The following is an 18,569-nucleotide window of genomic DNA, read 5'->3' as shown; positions in this document are numbered from 1 at the left end:
CATGGTGGTTTAGTTTTTTAGTCAGTAGATTCCATTTTGGGGTGGATGCATGCTGTTTTTATTTTTCTTCAGTCGGTTTGTTAGTTTCCTAAATGATAGATTGCTTTTTTGGATAGAAGGTTACTTTCGACTGGGTTCTTGGATGATAAGTTAGTTTTTTGAATAGTGATTTTTTTATGATGATTTGTGTTTTTTTTTCCTGGTTGCTGAATTGCTTTCCTGAATAACGGATTGTTTTTTTATATGTTGACTTGGTTCCTTGAATTATTGGATTCCTATGTGGTAGTCATTCTGCGTGATTAGTGTTTTGTTTTCTCATTTGGTGGGTTGCTTTTCCAAGTGGTTGGTTGCTTTCCTCAATGGTAAATAACTTTCTTGGGTGCTGAGTTGGGTTCATAGATGATGAGTTAGTTTCTAGGTAGTGAATTTTTCTTTTCTTTTTTTATGATTGATGTCAGGCTCCTTTCCTAGCTCATAGGTTGGGTTCTCAGATGGTCAGTAAATTTGTGGATGGTGGGTAGGTTTCCTAGATAATATGTTTATTCCTTGGATAGTGGGTTGTTTTCCCAGATAATGGCTTTATTCCTTGGATGGTGGGTTGGTTTCCCAGATAATGGCTTTATTCCTTGGATGGTGGGTTGGTTTCCCAGATAATGGCTTTATTCCTTGGATGGTGGGTTGGTTTCTTAAATGGTGCTTTGTTTCTTTGGATGGTAGGTTGAAATACTGGATTTCTCGGATGGTAGTTTGCAATCTTGGTTCGTTGGTTCCTTTATCGGATGGTAGATTGCAATCTTGGATAGTGGGTTGCAATCTTGGATAGTGTTACATTCTTAGTTGGTGGGTTGCTTTCTTTGATTGTGGCTTGTTTTTTAGATGGTGGGTTGCTGTCTTGGATGGTTTGTTCTTTGGGTGGTGGGCTAGTTTCCTACTATTTGTTAATTGTTCAGTTCATTCATAGTCAGTTGAGGGGTTCTGTGGATGATCTCCCGGAATGGCTGGTTAGCTCCTTGACATGTGAGTTGCTTTCTTGTTTTGTGAAATTTATAGCTGCTCATGACATAACTGAAATGAGTAAAATAGATATGCAATACTAAGCTTATAAATGAGCCCTGCACCCCTTCCCTCCAGATCTAGATGAACCCATTTTAACCATTCACCAGACCATCAGTGATGTACGAGGAAGCTTCTATCAGGAGAAGACTGTGTTCCTGCGATGTACGGTCAGCTCTAATCCACCTGCTCGCTTCATCTGGAAACGGGAGACTGAGACTCTCTCGCACAATCAAGACAATGGCGTGGACATCTACGAGCCTCTCTACACACAGGTACAGATTCCCCAAAAATGAGTAAATTCTTACAATCTATATTATCAGGTAGACACGTTAGTCATGTAATTTAGTTCCTTGAATAGGACTGAGGGATAACTTTTAAGGTCCATTAGGTTCATGTTTAAGAACTTATCATTCACACGTTAAGTGTTTTTTCAGGGCCGCAAAGTCTCCTGTTATTTTTCATCTGTGATCCGTGGCAATTCATCTTTAATTGCATCTGTAATTGCATCCATGGAACCTGTTGTTTTTACTAATGTGTAGCCCCCCCTTCAACCCCAAGACCTGGCAGCGCATCCCCACAGATAAGGGCCCTATTACACAGGAAGATTATTGTGCGAAAAATCGTTATATCGTTTGAATTTAAACAATAATCGTTCTGTGTAATTGCAGGCAACGATCGAAAAATCGTTCGTATGTAGAGATGAGCGAACCGGGTTCTGGTTCGAGTCGATCTGAACCCGAACGATCGAATTTGATTAGCGGGGGCTGCTGAACTTAGATAAAGCTCTAGGGTTGTCTGGAAAACATGGATACAGCCAATGACTATATCTATGAATTCCACATAGCCTTAGGGCTTTATCCAAGTTCAGAAGCCACCGCTAATCAAATGCCAAAAGTTCGGGTTCGGATCGACTCGAGCATGCTCCAGGTTCGCTCATCTCTATTCGTATGTCATTGATCGTTGATTTAGATCTAAACCTAAAATTATCGTTAATCGTTCGCTGTAATTCCGCATTTTTTCACTAATCGTTCAGTGTAATAGCACATTGCCCATTGCTTTCCTTAGATTAGAAGGAATTATTTTCCTTAGATCAGAAGGAATTATGCTGCGTTTACACGGAACGATTATTGTTCGAATTTGCATGATAACGAATTCGAACGATAATCGTACGTGTAAACGCAGCGAACGATCAAAAGACGAGCGAGAAATCGTTCATTTTGATCTTACAACATGTTCGAAAATCGCCGTGCGTTGTTTGCAAAAAATTCGCCGATCGTTCTGTGCAAACAGTCGTTGACCGATTTTACCTATGTACGAGATAGGCTTAAGCGATCGCAAAACGATTTTTCTGTTCAATATATCATTCCGTCTAAACGCTGATTGCTCTAAAAGAAACATTGTTCTTTCGATATTGTTAATGGTACGATCGGGCGAATTATCGCTCCGTGTAAATGCAGCATAAACGATCGCAATAGTGATCGTAATAATCATCGTTTATCATTAGTCGTTAATTGTTAAAAATCGCTCTGTGTAATAGGACCCTAAGTGCTTGTCCTACACCCCCCACTCCACCCCTGAACCTGTCAGTGCATCACCAAGAAGACCCCCCCCCCCCCCAAACCTGGCAGTACATCACCATGAAGACTCCACGCCCGAACCTGGCAGTGTATCACCAAGAAGACCTCATGCCTGTACCTGGTCGTACATCACCAAGAAGACCCGGCACCCGGTCCTGGCAGTGCATCACTTCCAAGATGACCTCAGGTCTCAGCTCGGCCGGCATAGTTACCCATTGCCTCCTTCTCCCGGCTTCCCAGGGCACAAGTGACGTCACTCGTGTGCCCGAAAGCCAGGAGAAGGAGGCAGCCAGGTGATGTACTGCCAGGTTTGGGCAGGGGGTCTTCTTGGTTATGCACTGACAAGTTTGGGCAGGGGGTCTTCTTGGTGATGCACTGACAAGTTTGGGGGGGGCACTGCCAGATGTAGTGGGAGGTCGATTGGGGGGTGACATGGAATTCCTGTTTTTCATGGATGTAGCATCGATGGGGTCAGTGAAAAACACAGATCCCATAGAGTTCTATTGAGCAGTTCATGCTGGATGGCGGTACAGATAGTGTGAATAGTATCATTGGATTCAATGGCCCCTAAAATTGTCCGTGGTCCACGATCATGGGCAACTTCACGGGACCTGTAAATAAGGCCGTACTGTGGAGATTCTTCATACATGTATTATACGGCTATACAAACAGAAGTAGCAGAGCTGAATTTATCATGTAGTTGCTACTTGTCTGCACTGTGGTCGGGTAACATAGAACATTTACCTGGAGCCCTATAGTGAACTGCGTGTAATACATGGTAATATCACAGCACATTGCTGCACATGACAAACTCATCTCTGTTACATCTCTAGCTGTTGGCAATCATTATAGTGCTTCATATAATGAGTTATTGAATTTACTGTATGGGTATAATCTGCAGTATAAGTCACTAGTAGTAATGAGAAGGGATGACCTGCAAAGTCACCGCGTCAATCAATACGTTCTGTAGATGCTCGTGGGCTCTAACATACATGAAACCATCACTCACCTTCTCCAGTCACTTATCCATCACAGCTAAATAATAAAGAGTTAAATGATGGATCTAAGACCTGTAAAAGACCAATATGAAGCCTCCGGGGGGAAGCGGAGGACCCAGCCATCCATTACACAATCCATTCAGTAGTTTAGATGGCGTCCTATGGCTCGGGGTGTTGTTGGTTGGAGTTTTGCGCATATATATATATATATAGCTACTCGTCTTGTAACTTTATTTGTAGTGGAGGAGCTGTTAAACACTGAAAGCAGAGATTATCGCCTATTATAGGATTATGTGACATAATCCCCACTAATAAAGAAATAATCTGCATTCAGCACCTGGACAGCTCCATATTTTATATGTGCCTGGGATACACATATATAATCCCTGTATACAATGGCTGGACAGCTCAATATCCTATGGTATACACACATATATAATCCCTGTATACAGCCCATTGATAACTCCATATCCTATGGTATACACATATCTAATCCCTGTATACAGCCCCTGGATAGCTCCATATTCTATGGTATACACATATCTAATCCCTGTATACAGCCCCTGGATAGCGCCATATCCTATGGTATACACATATCTAATCCCTGTATACAGCCCCTGGATAGCTCCATATTCTATGGTATACACACATATATATAATCCCTGTATACAGGGGCTGCACAGCTCCATATCCTATGGTATATACACATATATAATCCCTGTGTACAAGGGCTGGACAGCTCCATATCCTATGTGTACACACATATATAATTCCTGTATACAGCCACTGAACAGCTTTATATCCTATGGTATACACACATATAAAATGCCTGTATACAGCCCCTGGATAGCGCCATATCCTATGGTATACACATATCTAATCCCTGTATACAGCCCCTGGATAGCTCCATATTCTATGGTATACACACATATATATAATCCCTGTATACAGGGGCTGCACAACTCCATATCCTATGGTATATACACATATATAATCCCTGTGTACAAGGGCTGGACAGCTCCATATCCTATGTGTACACACATACTGTATATAATTCCTGTATACAGCCACTGAACAGCTTTATATCCTATGGTATACACACATATAAAATGCCTGTATACAGCCCCTGGATAGCGCCATATCCTATGGTATACACATATCTAATCCCTGTATACAGCCCCTGGATAGCTCCACATCCTATGGTATACACATACATTTAATCCCTGTATACAGCCCCTGGATAGCGCCACATCCTATGGTATACACATACATTTAATCCCTGTATACTGTCCCTGGACAGCTCCATATCCTATGGTATACACACATATATAATCCCTGTGTCCAGATTAGATACTTCGTGTATCTGAGCTCTCATCCCAGTGTATTCCCTGGTGTACATTGGGTTGAGTCTTTATCCAGCAGGTTCTTTCATGATTCTCTGATCTCCTGGAGATTGCTGTCTCTTCCTCTCGGGGGATATCGTTCTGCCGGCAATAGGCGATGTATAATAGGTGTTGTCTGGAGGGTAATGGTCCGGAGCTAACAGCACCATCCAAACATTGTTCTTCACATGACAGAGACGTCCGGCTTTTCTCCGCATCCATCACCCCTGATATCCATACGGAGCAATGATTGTGGATAACAGGCTCCTTCTCCTTACATCCTGTCAGCCGTCTAATATATCCCATCATCCCATTATTCTGACTGTATAGGCCCTGTGTGACCCCCATCAGGTCTCCATGTTCTCTGCTCCCATCCATTGTGCCTATCCCTCCTATGTCCACTCCCAGGTTACAGATCACTTCATACACTAAGACCTGAGTATATCCCAGGGATCCTTATACCTCTCGGGAACGCCATGTTTCCATGCTCATAGATGACCCTCCCAGCATTCCTTTCTCTGCCCCCAGCGGGGGATACAGGATCAGCACTTCGGCAGCTTTGCACAGTTCACATCCGGCAGAGCATTTGCATTCTTCATCTCTAACCTTGAACTGATTATCTCATCTCCCGTGAGTTATATCTGGGATCTCCAGTGCATTCTATATTTCTACTGTAATAGTATTGAAATTCTCCTTTTATAGCGCTGTTTTATCTGTGCACAGCCTGCACGGACATGTCCCTAGAAAATTCACTTTTATCAGTTCTCATAGATGTGCTCGGAATTATGATTTGTCTTTTTTGGGGTGGAACAGCGAGAGCCGTAGTTCAGGAGCCTTAGGTCAGAAAGAAGACTGTATAATAATATCCTACTCCATAGTTCACAAGTGATACAGTTCCTTAGCTTAGGGGGTAGAATCAGAGGCAAAATCTATAACTGCCCATAGCCCTGAAATACTTGTGGGTAGATAGACCACTTGGTAACCATAGATCTTAGATACTTGTTGGTAGATAGACCACTTGTCGGCAACAGACCTGAGATACTTGTCGGCAGATAGAGCACTTGCTGGCTATAGACCTGAGATACTTGTTGGTGGATAGACCACTTGCCGGTCATAGACTTGGGATACTTGTTGGCAAATAGAGCACTTGTTGGCCATAGACTTTACACTTGGCAAATTAGACACTTATTGGCCATAGACTTTAAATACTTGTTGGTAGATAGACCACTTGTCGGCCATAAACCTGAGATACTTGGTGTCAGAAAGACCACTTGTTGGCCATAGACATGATACTTGGTATATAGGCCACTTGTTGACCATAGACACAAAATACTTGTTGGTAGATAGATCACTTGTTGGCCATAAACACGAGATTCCTATTGGAAGATAGACCAGTTGTTGGGCATAGACTTTCCATTTGTTAGATTGGCCACTTGTTGGTCATATACATGAGATACTTGTTGGAAGATAGACCACTTGTTAACCATAGACTTGGCGCTTGTCAGATTGGCCATTTTTATGGCTATAGACACAAGATACTAGTTCACCGATTCGACCATTGGGGTCTGCAGCCAATCTATATATATGTTATTGGACCCAGACATTAGATTGACTGGAGGCCAGACCAAATGTCATGCCTATTGCTGAGTTTAGCCATCAGGAATAGGAAAATCATGGTGTGCATATATCTTAGACATAGTGTTTATATACTTATTCTATGACTCATCGAGAGGTGACCAGACCACCATTTTCCATGGGCACCATAAGGTATGGACACGCTTAACATGCTAACTAACTGAGGTCCATGTCTTCTCTTTCTTCTATAAAGGATAATAGCAGGATGGGGTGCAAATCTGGATTAGGCTACACTATTTTTTTAAAAGGTTGCCACATACTCATACATGTCTCTTTGGCAGTGGTTTATCCCTCTGAGAATAAGAGGATCGACCAGATGAAATCAATTATGCTTGATCCTTCTATCCTCCAACTTTTTCCATTGGGGGTCGGGAGGCCGCCATATGCATTAGTTGATTGCTAGTACTACCAAATCAGAAGGTTCTGCCAAAACTCATCTAAGCTGTATGGCTGGCTCCAGAATACACTACACTCCCTCTGGCACATGGGGCCCCTGTTATATATTCAGCATTAGGGCCCAGAAGCTTTATGACATGCCTTTGGCTAATTTAGTGTGTCCTGGGCCGGCAGGATAGGGCCAATGTGATCTTCCCTCAGAGACCCCTCTTTTCTGTGAGCTCTGGAGAGTCTCCTCTTATGATAACTGTAGTGTCTGAACTGATTGAAAAATTAGTCTTCAAATTACCGAGTTAAAAAGAAAAATTCCACTTGTCTCTGAATTTCTTGCAGAAGTGATGAGATTCCGGGGAAGTTTTTTTTTTACGTTTCACAAATCGTCTCATCTCCTGAAGTCTGATGAGCAATGAAAACCATTTAGAGAGAATTCATTTCGGGCTGAACCTTGCTTCCCCCCGGTGCCCTCTCCGGCTCCTCCACATCTGGCCCCGGCCCATTATTCATGCTGTCTTATTAATCACCTCTTAATATCATAACTCTACATGCGTCCTGTATAGATAAGACAGCGAATCAATATCCGGCCGCTGCCAACCCTATTACCACATCTAATGAAGCTCCACTTCCTGCAGTAAATTAAGATCTTCTTCCTGCGGACGATAATGGGATTGGATTTGTGGGAGAGGAAAGTTTCTCTGCAATCTAACAAGTCATCATTACTGAGGGAGGAACCTTGGATGATCAGGGCGCGTGTCCAATCCATTATCATCCATGCAAAATGTCACCGATTCACTTGTCATTCATAACCCGTCAGGACAGGCTTCTCCTGTCACATCCATGTCTGGTAGATAGACTCAATGAATTACAGCTCCGAGGGAAGCTGCACGGGCAGATTTATCATCTTATGTCACTGGAAGCTTTGCATAATCTGAAGGTCGGGATTCTCCCATCAAAGCCTCGTATTCTAGGCACAGAAGAAGCTATATATGTGGCCACAGGGCATGCACAGGTAGCTGGCATGACCAGGCCTATTCTCTGCATTATAAGAAGAAGCCTGTGTTATACGTGACACATGATGGCTGGAGACATTGTTACAGATTTGGGCAGAAAATTTCTTGCAGAAGGAAAATTAAAAAGAAAAACAACCTGTGCATCCAGAGAATGTAACAACTATAACTGTACAGTATGTAATACCACTACAACAGGTAACAACTATAACTGTACAGTATGTAATAACACTACACTACAACATGTAACAACTATAACTGTACAGTATGTAATACCACTACAACAGGTAACAACTATAACTGTACAGTATGTAATAACACTACACTACAACATGTAACAACTATAACTTTACAGTATGTAATAACAACACTACAACATGTAACAACTATAACTGTACAGTATGTAATAACACTACACTACAACATGTAACAACTATAACTTTACAGTATGTAATAACAACACTACAACATGTAACAACTATAACTTTACAGTATATAATAACAATTACACTACAACATGTAACAACTATAACTTTACAGTATGTAATAACAATAACACAACAACATGTAACAACTATAACTGTACAGTATATAATAACAATTACACTACAACATGTAACAACTATAACTGTACAGTATGTAATAACACTACACTACAACATGTAACAACTATAACTTTACAGTATATAATAACAATAACACAACAACATGTAACAACTATAACTTTACAGTATATAACAATAACACAACAACATGTAACAACTATAACTGTACAGTATATAATAACAATTACACTACAACATGTAACAACTATAACTGTACAGTATGTAATAACTAACACTACATGTAACAACAATAACTGTACAGTATGTAGTAACAATAACTCTACAGCATGTAACAATTATAACTGAACAGTATGTGATAATAACAATAACACTACAACATGTAACAATTATAACTGTACAGTATGTAATAATAACACAACATGTAACAATTATAACTGAACAGTATGTAATAACAACACTACAACATGTAACAACTATAACTGTACAGTATGTAATAACAATAACACAACATGTAACAAATATAACTGTACAGTATGTAATAACACTACAACATGTAACAATCATAGATCTGATCATCTTGAAGTGTATTCGGTCATTGTGCAGTCAGTGTCTATCTCTTATAATACAGATGTAGCAGCATATTATACAGACGTTGGTGTTTCTAGAGCACATTTTATCCTGTAGTAACAACAATGACAAAACAGAACCACAAGTCATCATCTATCTCCAGCCATACAGAGTATACTGAGCCCCCTGCTTCATCATCTATCTCCAGCCATACAGAGTATACTGAACCCCCTGCTTCATCATCTATCTCCAGCCATACAGAGTATACTGAGCCCCCTGCTTCATCATCTATCTCCAGCCATACAGAGTATACTGAGCCCCCTGCTTCATCATCTATCTCCAGCCATACAGAGTATACTGAGCCCCCTGCTTCATCATCTATCTCCAGCCATACAGAGTATACTGAGCCCCCTGCTTCATCATCTATCTCCAGCCATACAGAGTATACTGAGCCCCCTGCTTCATCATCTATCTCCAGCCATACAGAGTGTACTGAGCCCCCTGCTTCATCATCTATCTCCAGCCATACAGAGTATACTGAGCCCCCTGCTTCATCATCTATCTCCAGCCATACAGAGTATACTGAGCCCCCTGCTTCATCATCTATCTCCAGCCATACAGAGTATACTGAGCCCCCTGCTTCATCATCTATCTCCAGCCATACAGAGTATACTGAGCCCCCTGCTTCATCATCTATCTCCAGCCATACAGAGTATACTGAGCCCCCTGCTTCATCATCTATCTCCAGCCATACAGAGTATACTGTGCCCCCTGCTTCATCATCTATCTTGCTTGCTGCTTGTTCACCCTCTTCTATATGTTCAGGTGTGATTGTGCCGGGGTTAATTTTTCCATACAGTGACTGGTATAATCTGTATAGAAACCACCAGCTGTGTTGTATTTCCAGTTATAACATTGAACATTACCAAAGACCCCAACCAGGACACAGGAATCTACGGATCAATGTGAGCCGAGGATGGTTCTCATCATCCATCACTGCCTAGTGTTCAATCACTCAGCGGGCGGCCGATGTGATGATGAGATGTGTGCGTTCTGGGAAGATCTTTATTATAAGATGTGATGATATTACACGCGGGGATACACATGTGATACAATGTAATGTGCGCGCATTCAGCTCTGCTGTAAAAGTAACAAGGCCTATTGTCCAAGGTCAGTGCTTGCGGCACTGCAGCAGTCACATGACTGTGTAATCAATTGGTTATGTCTTGATTGTACAAAAGATGCTGAGAAGAGTTGGCAGGGACTGAATAGGTAATTGATTTGTTATGTCTTGATTGGAAGTTAATGCCCCTCTGTATTTTGAAGCTGAGAATTAGAGCGACCCTCCGAAACGTTATCACCATCACATGATGGGGAGTATAGTACTGCGGGCTTCTCTGAGAATGTATCACACATGATGGGATTAGATACACCAGCTCAACCCTGCATGATGGGGGGTATAGTACTGTATGGTTATCTGAGGCGGTATCACACATGGTGGGATTAGATACACCAGCCCAGCTCTGCATGATGGGGGATGTAGTACTGCGGGCTTCTCAGAGACAATTGTATCACAATGGATACACTAGCGCAATACCACATGATGGGGGGTATAGTACAGTATGGTTGTCTGAGGTGGTATCACACATGATGTGATTAGATACCCCAGCTCACTGCTGCATGATTTAGTACTGCGGGCTTATCTTGGACTGTATCACACATGATGCGATTAGATACACCAGCTGACTTCCATATGATGGGGGGTGTAGTACTACAGCCTTCTCTGTGACTGTATCACACATGATGGGATTAGATACACCAGCTGACTTCCATATGATGGGGAGTGTAGTACCGCAGGCTTCTCTGAGGCTGCATCACACATGATGGGTTTAGATACACCATACATTGAATGCATATAGTCCTTCTGTATATTTCTTGCTCTCACACATTCTGTATTCTCGCCCAGGGTGAAACCAAAGTATTAAAACTGAAGAATCTGCGTCCTCAGGACTACGCCAACTACACGTGCCAGGTGTCCGTCCGCAACGTCTGTGGGATCCCAGATAAATCCATCACTTTCCGCCTCACAAACAAAACGGGTAAGAGCTAACATGGGTGGAGCAGGACTGGAGTGCCCCCTGTTAGTGGTGGATGAATACGGCGACCTCAGGCACTCACATCTATGTTTATTCTCTTACTCTCCCGACCCTGTACTATGGTGGAGCTTGAGGTGCCCACTACCCCCATACTGTATCAGTCCTTCATTGGGGGACTACCCCCATCATCATCTTCATCCTGAGCCGCTCACTGCCCTATACTTGTCCTTTATCTTTACATTAGGTGCATATATGACCTTGTCCTAGGTAACAACTCCCATCATCATCCTGAGCCACCCACTACCCTATACTAGTCCTTCATCTTTACATTAGACAAGTATACCACCTGCTAAGTATATACTCTCATCATCATCCTGAGCCACCCACTACCCTATACCAGTCCTTTATCTTTATATTAGATGTGTATACCACCTGCTAAGTATATACTCTCATCATCATCCTGAGCCACCCACTACCCTATACCAGTCCTTTATCTTTATATTAGATGTATATAGGACCTCCTGGGTGATTACTCCCATCATCTGCTTCTCCTGCCCTCTCACCTCTGGTGACTACCATATGAAGCCATGGTGGCCATAGAACCCTGTGCTCAGTGGCCTAGTACTAGAGCACATTGGAAGCTTTGACTAATGGGGGGGTCATAGATTTAAAGAGTCCGTCTGGTCCTTGTAGAAGATGGCACTGGCCGGGGTCTCCACACTGCAGTGAGGGGTGACCACGACAAAGACGCCATTACAGTGTGAGACCCTACAGCCCTACATGACATGCTGGAAGGTGCTCTGGGGGTTAAAGGGTAAATCCACCTTAGAGGAGTGCTGGCCTCGGTTGACACATGGCAGCCATAAACCATGTGATAAGACCACACGGTCCTCAATAAATTTCTCTACATTCACGGCAAATACGGATGAAGCCCGAGAGGGAGATTCATGGTGCTGTCTTATGGTAAGAATCTCTGTGTTGTCCATAGCAACCAGTCACAGCTCGCATAGCAACCAATCACAGCTCAGCTTTTATTTCACCAAAGCAATGTGAGAAGAGAAAGCTAAGGGTGCCTTCACACCTACCGTATCGCAGCAGAAAATCCGCTGCGGATCCGTAGCAGATTTAACTAAATGAATGAACACAGCATTAAATACGCACTGTCAAATCCCCTGTGGATCTGCTGCGGGTCCGCAGCGGATTTGACAGTGCGTATTTGATGCTGTGTTCATATCTGCTGCAGATCTGCTGCGGATTTTCTGCTGCGATATGGTAGGTGTGAAGGCACCCTAACTGTGATTGGTGGCTATAAGAGCTGTGTTGCTATGAGAGCTGTAATTGGTTGCTATGGGAGCTGTAATTGGTTGCTATGGGCAACACAAAGGATCTTACTATAGGACAGCGCCATAAATCTCCCAGAACAATACGTGAGCCCGGCCTTAGATGTTCAGCAAATAAAATGTACTCTTTCTGCATCAATAGCTCTGTTTGTTGTCATGTAGCAGGAACCTTCACTGTTTTTCAGCTCCGGTCATGTGACTACTAGAGATGAGCGAACCGGGTTCGGGTTCGAGTCCATCCAAACCCGAACGTTCGGCATTTGATTAGCTGGGGCTGCTGAACTTGGATAAAGCTCTAAGGTTGTCTGGAAAACATGGATACAGCCAATGACTATATCCATGATTTCCACATAGCCTTAGGGCTTTAACCAAGTTCAGCAGCCACCGCTAATCAAATGCCGAAAGTTCGGGTTCGGATGGACTCGAACCCGAACCCAGTTCGCTCATCTCTAATGACTACATATGGCTGCAGTGCTGGTTAACGCGCAGAGTTTGGAGCCATCACATGACCTGGGCAGGTTTACAGTAAGTGACAGCAAGCAGACATGATGAAAACTGTATCCACAGTGTATATTGGAATATGGTGGAATTTTTATTATCCCTTTAAATTAAAAGAAAAAAATGATCTCAGTAAAGACTGCTGGAGTTGTCCTTTTTTATCCAGTCATAGATATTTTTATCTGTTTAATACTTATGTATCGGGATCAGGGCAATCACTAATATAGCCACCCTTGCAGCTCTTAAAGGGGTTAGATTCCTAATGTCTTGATTGTGACATGAAAAGAAAAATTATAAAACCATGATGAAAATAAGCAAATCCAGGGAAACACTAGGGATCAGTAGGAAGTCGGATCTGCTCTTCTGTAATTCGGACCTGAAATCTTTTGGCGATTTACTATGATTTGAAAGAATATTAGGGGGAGATTCATCAAACCTTGTGTATAGGAGCAGCAGTTCAGTTATCACAGCAACCAATCACATTCTAGCTTTAATGTTTTTAAAAGGCCTCTGAAAAATGAAAGGGAGAATCTGGTTGCTATGGGCAACTCCGGGTACTCCGGTTTCCTCCCACACCCCAAAACATACAGATAGGTGAAATTAGTGCGCTATACAAATAAAAGCTATACAACTTCCCTGTTGCTCCTCTTCACAAGGTTTGATATATTTCCCTCTAGATGTATAACTCAAAGACCTATAATAAAGTGACAACATCTACTATAAAGCAAACCACACCCACTATAAAAAGACCACACCCAATATAAAAGAAACCACACCCACTATAACATTAAACCACAATCACTATAAGAATAGACCACACCTACTATAACACAGACAACACCCACTGTAAAGCAGATCACACCCACTATAAAATAAACAATGTCCACTATAAAGCAAACTACTATAAAAAGACCACACCCACGATAAAATAATCCACACCCACTATAAAAAGGCCACACCCACTATAACATTAGACCACGCTCACTATAAGAATAGACCACACCTACTATAAAACAGACCACACCAACTTTAAAATAAACAACGTCCACTATAAAGCAAACCACACCCACTATAAAAAGACCGCACCCACTATAAAATAAACCACACCCACTATAACATTAAATCACAATCACTGTAAGAATAGACCACACCTACTATAAAACAGACCACACCCGCTACAAAATAGACCACACTTACTATAAAACATGAAACTATGAAATAGGCCACACCCACTATAAAGCAGACCACCCCCACTATCAAATAGGTCACACTATAAAACAGACCACACCTACTATAAAATAAGCCAAACCTACTATATAAACAGACCACCCCCACTGTGTAATAGGCCACACCCACTATAAAGCAGACCACCCCCACTATCAAATAAGTCACACTATAAAACAGACCACACCTACTATAAAATAAGCCAAACCTACTATATAAACGGACCACCCCCACTATGAAATAGGCCACACCCACTATAAAGCAGACCACCCCCACTATCAAATAGGTCACACTATAAAACAGACCACACCTACTATAAAATAAGCCAAACCTACTATATAAACAGACCACAACTATTAAGAAATAAGCCACTCTCACTCTGAGGATATATGTAGAAACCCTCCTAAATGCTGATAGAAATATAGGTATTTATAGCACAATCATAGGCCATAGTGCTGCACACAAGCGCTGTAGAATCTATACAGGGAAAGAGTATGTGGCATTTCTATAGGAAGCCAATGAATACAGAAGAGATTGTACAACTTGTAATGTGCAGAAACTCAGGTGCTGCAGGGCCCCCTGTACACGATGTTCCTCGAGCCATCATGGGAGGTATGTTGGGTAGGGGCAGTATAAATATATAAAATAGTTTAGATAGAGGTAGATATATAGAATGTACATGTACCATACCATTCTTCTATTCAATATATGTAAGTATAGGAGATGAGTCACATGACTGCTCCAAGTAGTCGTAGTCAGCCATCATTGCTTCTGTAATAATAGTATTATGTGATGCTAACATACAGTCTGTGATAAGGCAGTATCTTGTTGTGTCAGTGCTCTGCAGCCTGGAATATACAGTTTATTTAATATATTATTGATCACTTAAGTGAGACGTTGACCACTTATCAGTCCTCTCTCCGTTCAGGAGCAGCTTGGTGGGGACGAACAGGAGGTGACAAAAAGCTGTATAGAAGCAAGAAATCGCTCCAGTCTCCCCTGTGGCTCAAAGCAGAGGCCGGTCAGTGTCCTCTGTTTTTTTCTGCATAAGAAGGGGCTTTGATAGTTGGCATGTCTGTGAGTATAAATGTGAATATGAGTGGTTGTGTGAGTATGAGTAGGTGCATGAAGTGAAGTGAAAAGGCATTTGAGAATGTGATTAGTGATGGGTCTGCAAGTGAGTGTATGAGACTGTGATTAGTGGTGGGTCTGCGAGTGAGTGTATGAGAGTGTGATTAGTGGTGGGTCTGCGAGTGAGTGTATGAGAGTGTGATTAGTGGTGGGTCTGCGAGTGAGTGTATGAGAGTGTGATTAGTGGTGGGTCTGCGAGTGAGTGTATGAGAGTGTGATTACTGGTGGGTCTGCGAGTGAGTGTATGAGAGTGTGATTACTGGTGGGTCTGCGAGTGAGTGTATGAGAGTGTGATAAGTGGTTGGTCTGCAAGTAAGTGTATGAGAGTGTGATTAGTGGTAGGTCTGCAAGTAAGTGTACCAGAGTGTGATTAGTGGCGGGTCTGCAAGTGAGTGTTTTGAGAGTATGATAAGGGGTGGGTCTGTTAGTGAGTATATGAGAGTGTGATTCATAGTTGTATAAATCTGTGGGTGTAAGAGTTTGAGTATGAGTGGTTGTGTATGACTGAGTGTATGAATCAATAGATGTTCAAACAACTGTATTAGTAAGATGGCATATAAGAGGGTGATCATGAAAATTGAGTATGAGTGGTTCTGTCAGTGAGTATAAGTTGATGGATAAATAGGTATGTTAATGAATAGGTGAGTAGATGTTTAAGTAACTGAGTGAGTGTGCGTGTATGTGTGAATTTTTGGTTGTATACAATATGGGTAAGTATGAGATTTCTGTGAGTGGGTACAACTGGGTGTGTAAATAAGTAGGTAAATTAATGGATGAGTTAATGTTTAGTCAGAGGGTATATGAGAGTGTGATTATGGGTTGGTGTATGAGTGTGATAATAGATAGACGTACATATGAGTGTGACTCTGAATGGTTCTGTGAGTGTACATGAGTGGGTGTAAATGAATGGATGAGTTGCATGGGCATGAGTGTGATTTGGGGTGGATGTGTGTGAATCTGACTATGATTGTAAATAAATGTAAGTATAGTCTCGAGTGTTTGGTTATGAATGAGTGACCATGTATGAGCATTAGTGAGCATACATGTACATATAAGGATGTGTGTAGGAGAGTGTGAATATAAGTAACAGACTAGTTTTTAGTCTTTATATAAGTAAAAGTACTATGTTTGAGTGTACCTGGCAGGGTACACATGTAGTCCGATCAGCAGGTGTCATGTTATAGATATCATTGTGCTTGGCTCTTCCTATTACTCAACGCCTGCCGACCAGACTGCACTGGCACTGTGACACATTTACCTTGTGAGTACTTGTGATTTTTAAATTTTAACGTAAAGGTAAATGCACACGTAGCAGAAATGCTTCGGATTTTCACGGTATTAGACGGCTTGTGTAAAAGGCCCCTCATGGTGTGTGAGTTATCAGTATGATAACTGGTGCGAGTATTAGTGTAAGAGTCAGCAGAGGTGTGAGTATGAGTTACCAGTGGATATGAGTATCAGTGTACGAGTTTTTGCATAGCATAGGTGTGTGTACCAGCGTACGTATGAATTATCAGTAAGTATGAGTGTATTAGCAGAGGTGTGAGTATGAGTTAACAGACTTGAGTTATCAGGTATGAATGTTGGTGTAAGGGTCAGCAGACGTGTGAGTTATCAGTAGGTATAAGTATTAGTGTAAGTGGCAACTCATACTTACACTACTGCTAACACTTATACCAATACTCATACCAACTAATCAGTAGGTTGGAGTATGGCTATGTTCACACAACGGGATTTTGCTGCCATTAGTGCCGAAGGCCGTCAAAGAGACCCAAGAAAACGAACTTTTTTTGATGGCCGTCGGCAATGACGGCCACAAAATCCAGTGATGTGAGCATAGCCTATCAATGTAAGTGTTAGCAGAGCTGTAGGTATTAGTTGATATGTGTATCTGTGCTGAGTGTGAGCAGAGGTATGAGTGTGAGTATAAGTGCGGCACGAGGCTTGTATGACGTTCTGCTGCTTAGTCCAATTGCTGCTTCCAGAATTTCTTGTTCAAAAACCAGACTGACAAGAAATTACAAATTTGCCATAAATATTGCTGGGTGGGATATAGTTACTTTATTGATGTGACCCTGGGGTTCACTTACTTTTATTTCCTGGGGTTGAGGCTGTTGTTCTGATTATTTAGATACTTGTTACATTTTGCTGCTGACAATCTTATACAACCAATGGTGTCCAGTATAAGCTGCCAGCGCAGCGCTCCATTACTATACTATGTTACAGATTTCTAGAATTTACTGACACCTTTTTGTATTCTTATTATTTCATTATTTACTCTTATTTGGAGCTGAAAAGTAAAAATGTCAATTATTTATCATCACATTTACTCCCAAGATGGATGATACGGTGTTAATTTAATTTCTAATTGTATACCATCAATTATCACATGTTATTAGTAGTATATAGTAGTGAACATTTCCCCTTGTAAACAGTTGTGATGGTTGTTCCAGTTGTCATCATGTTGTGGTATATAATAATGGGATATAACAATATAAGAAAAGATTTAGGTATAAATATTGCTGTGTTGTGATAGGGTATATTATAGGCATATAATGACAAATGTTGTGTGTGTGTGTGTATATATACTGTATATATATATATATATATATATATATATATATATATCTCCAAAAGTAGGTGGACAGTATGTGTAATAGGGTTATAAAGGGGGGTGATTTATCGAACATAAGGGGAGATTTATCAACCATAGTGTAAAATGAAACCGGCTCAGTTGCCCCTAGCAACCAATCAGATTCCACCTTTCATTTTCCAAAGAGTTTGTGAGAAATGCAAGGTGGAATCTGATTGGTTGCTATGGGCAACTGGGCAAGTTTCACTTTACACCATGTTTAATAAATCTCCTCCATAGTGTAAAGTGAAACTGGCTCAGTTGCCCCTAGCAACCAATCAGATTCCACCTTTCATTCCTCACAGACTCTTTGGAAAATGAAAGATGGAATCTGATTGGTTGCTAGGGGCAACTGAGCCTGTTTCATTTTACACCAAAATATGCAAGTAAAATAGGTATACGGCTATGTTCCCACAACGTCTTTTTTGATAATGACAGACGTCATTTCATGTAAAAAAAGATGTTGT

General features: G+C 41.6%; 1 protein-coding gene across 2 annotated transcripts in view; it reads left to right on the top strand.

Annotated features, from left to right (window-relative positions):
- MDGA1 (MAM domain containing glycosylphosphatidylinositol anchor 1) overlaps positions 1-18,569 on the top strand; it is a 217,871-nt gene that overhangs the window by 132,614 nt on the left and 66,688 nt on the right. Inside the window, exons 4-6 of one of the 2 annotated variants that reach the window (XM_069954924.1) lie at positions 1,132-1,328; positions 11,148-11,280; positions 15,268-15,360. In XM_069954924.1, coding sequence (XP_069811025.1) covers positions 1,132-1,328; positions 11,148-11,280; positions 15,268-15,360 — 423 coding nt within the window. The remainder of the gene's footprint in view (positions 1-1,131; positions 1,329-11,147; positions 11,281-15,267; positions 15,361-18,569) is intronic. The other variant, XM_069954925.1, reaches the window with a different exon arrangement.

This window comes from Dendropsophus ebraccatus, chromosome 15, assembly GCF_027789765.1.
Source record: "Dendropsophus ebraccatus isolate aDenEbr1 chromosome 15, aDenEbr1.pat, whole genome shotgun sequence".
Taxonomy (NCBI): domain Eukaryota; kingdom Metazoa; phylum Chordata; class Amphibia; order Anura; family Hylidae; genus Dendropsophus; species Dendropsophus ebraccatus.
Note: the sequence above shows the minus strand (reverse complement) of the source record. Positions and strands in the feature narration are given on the sequence as shown.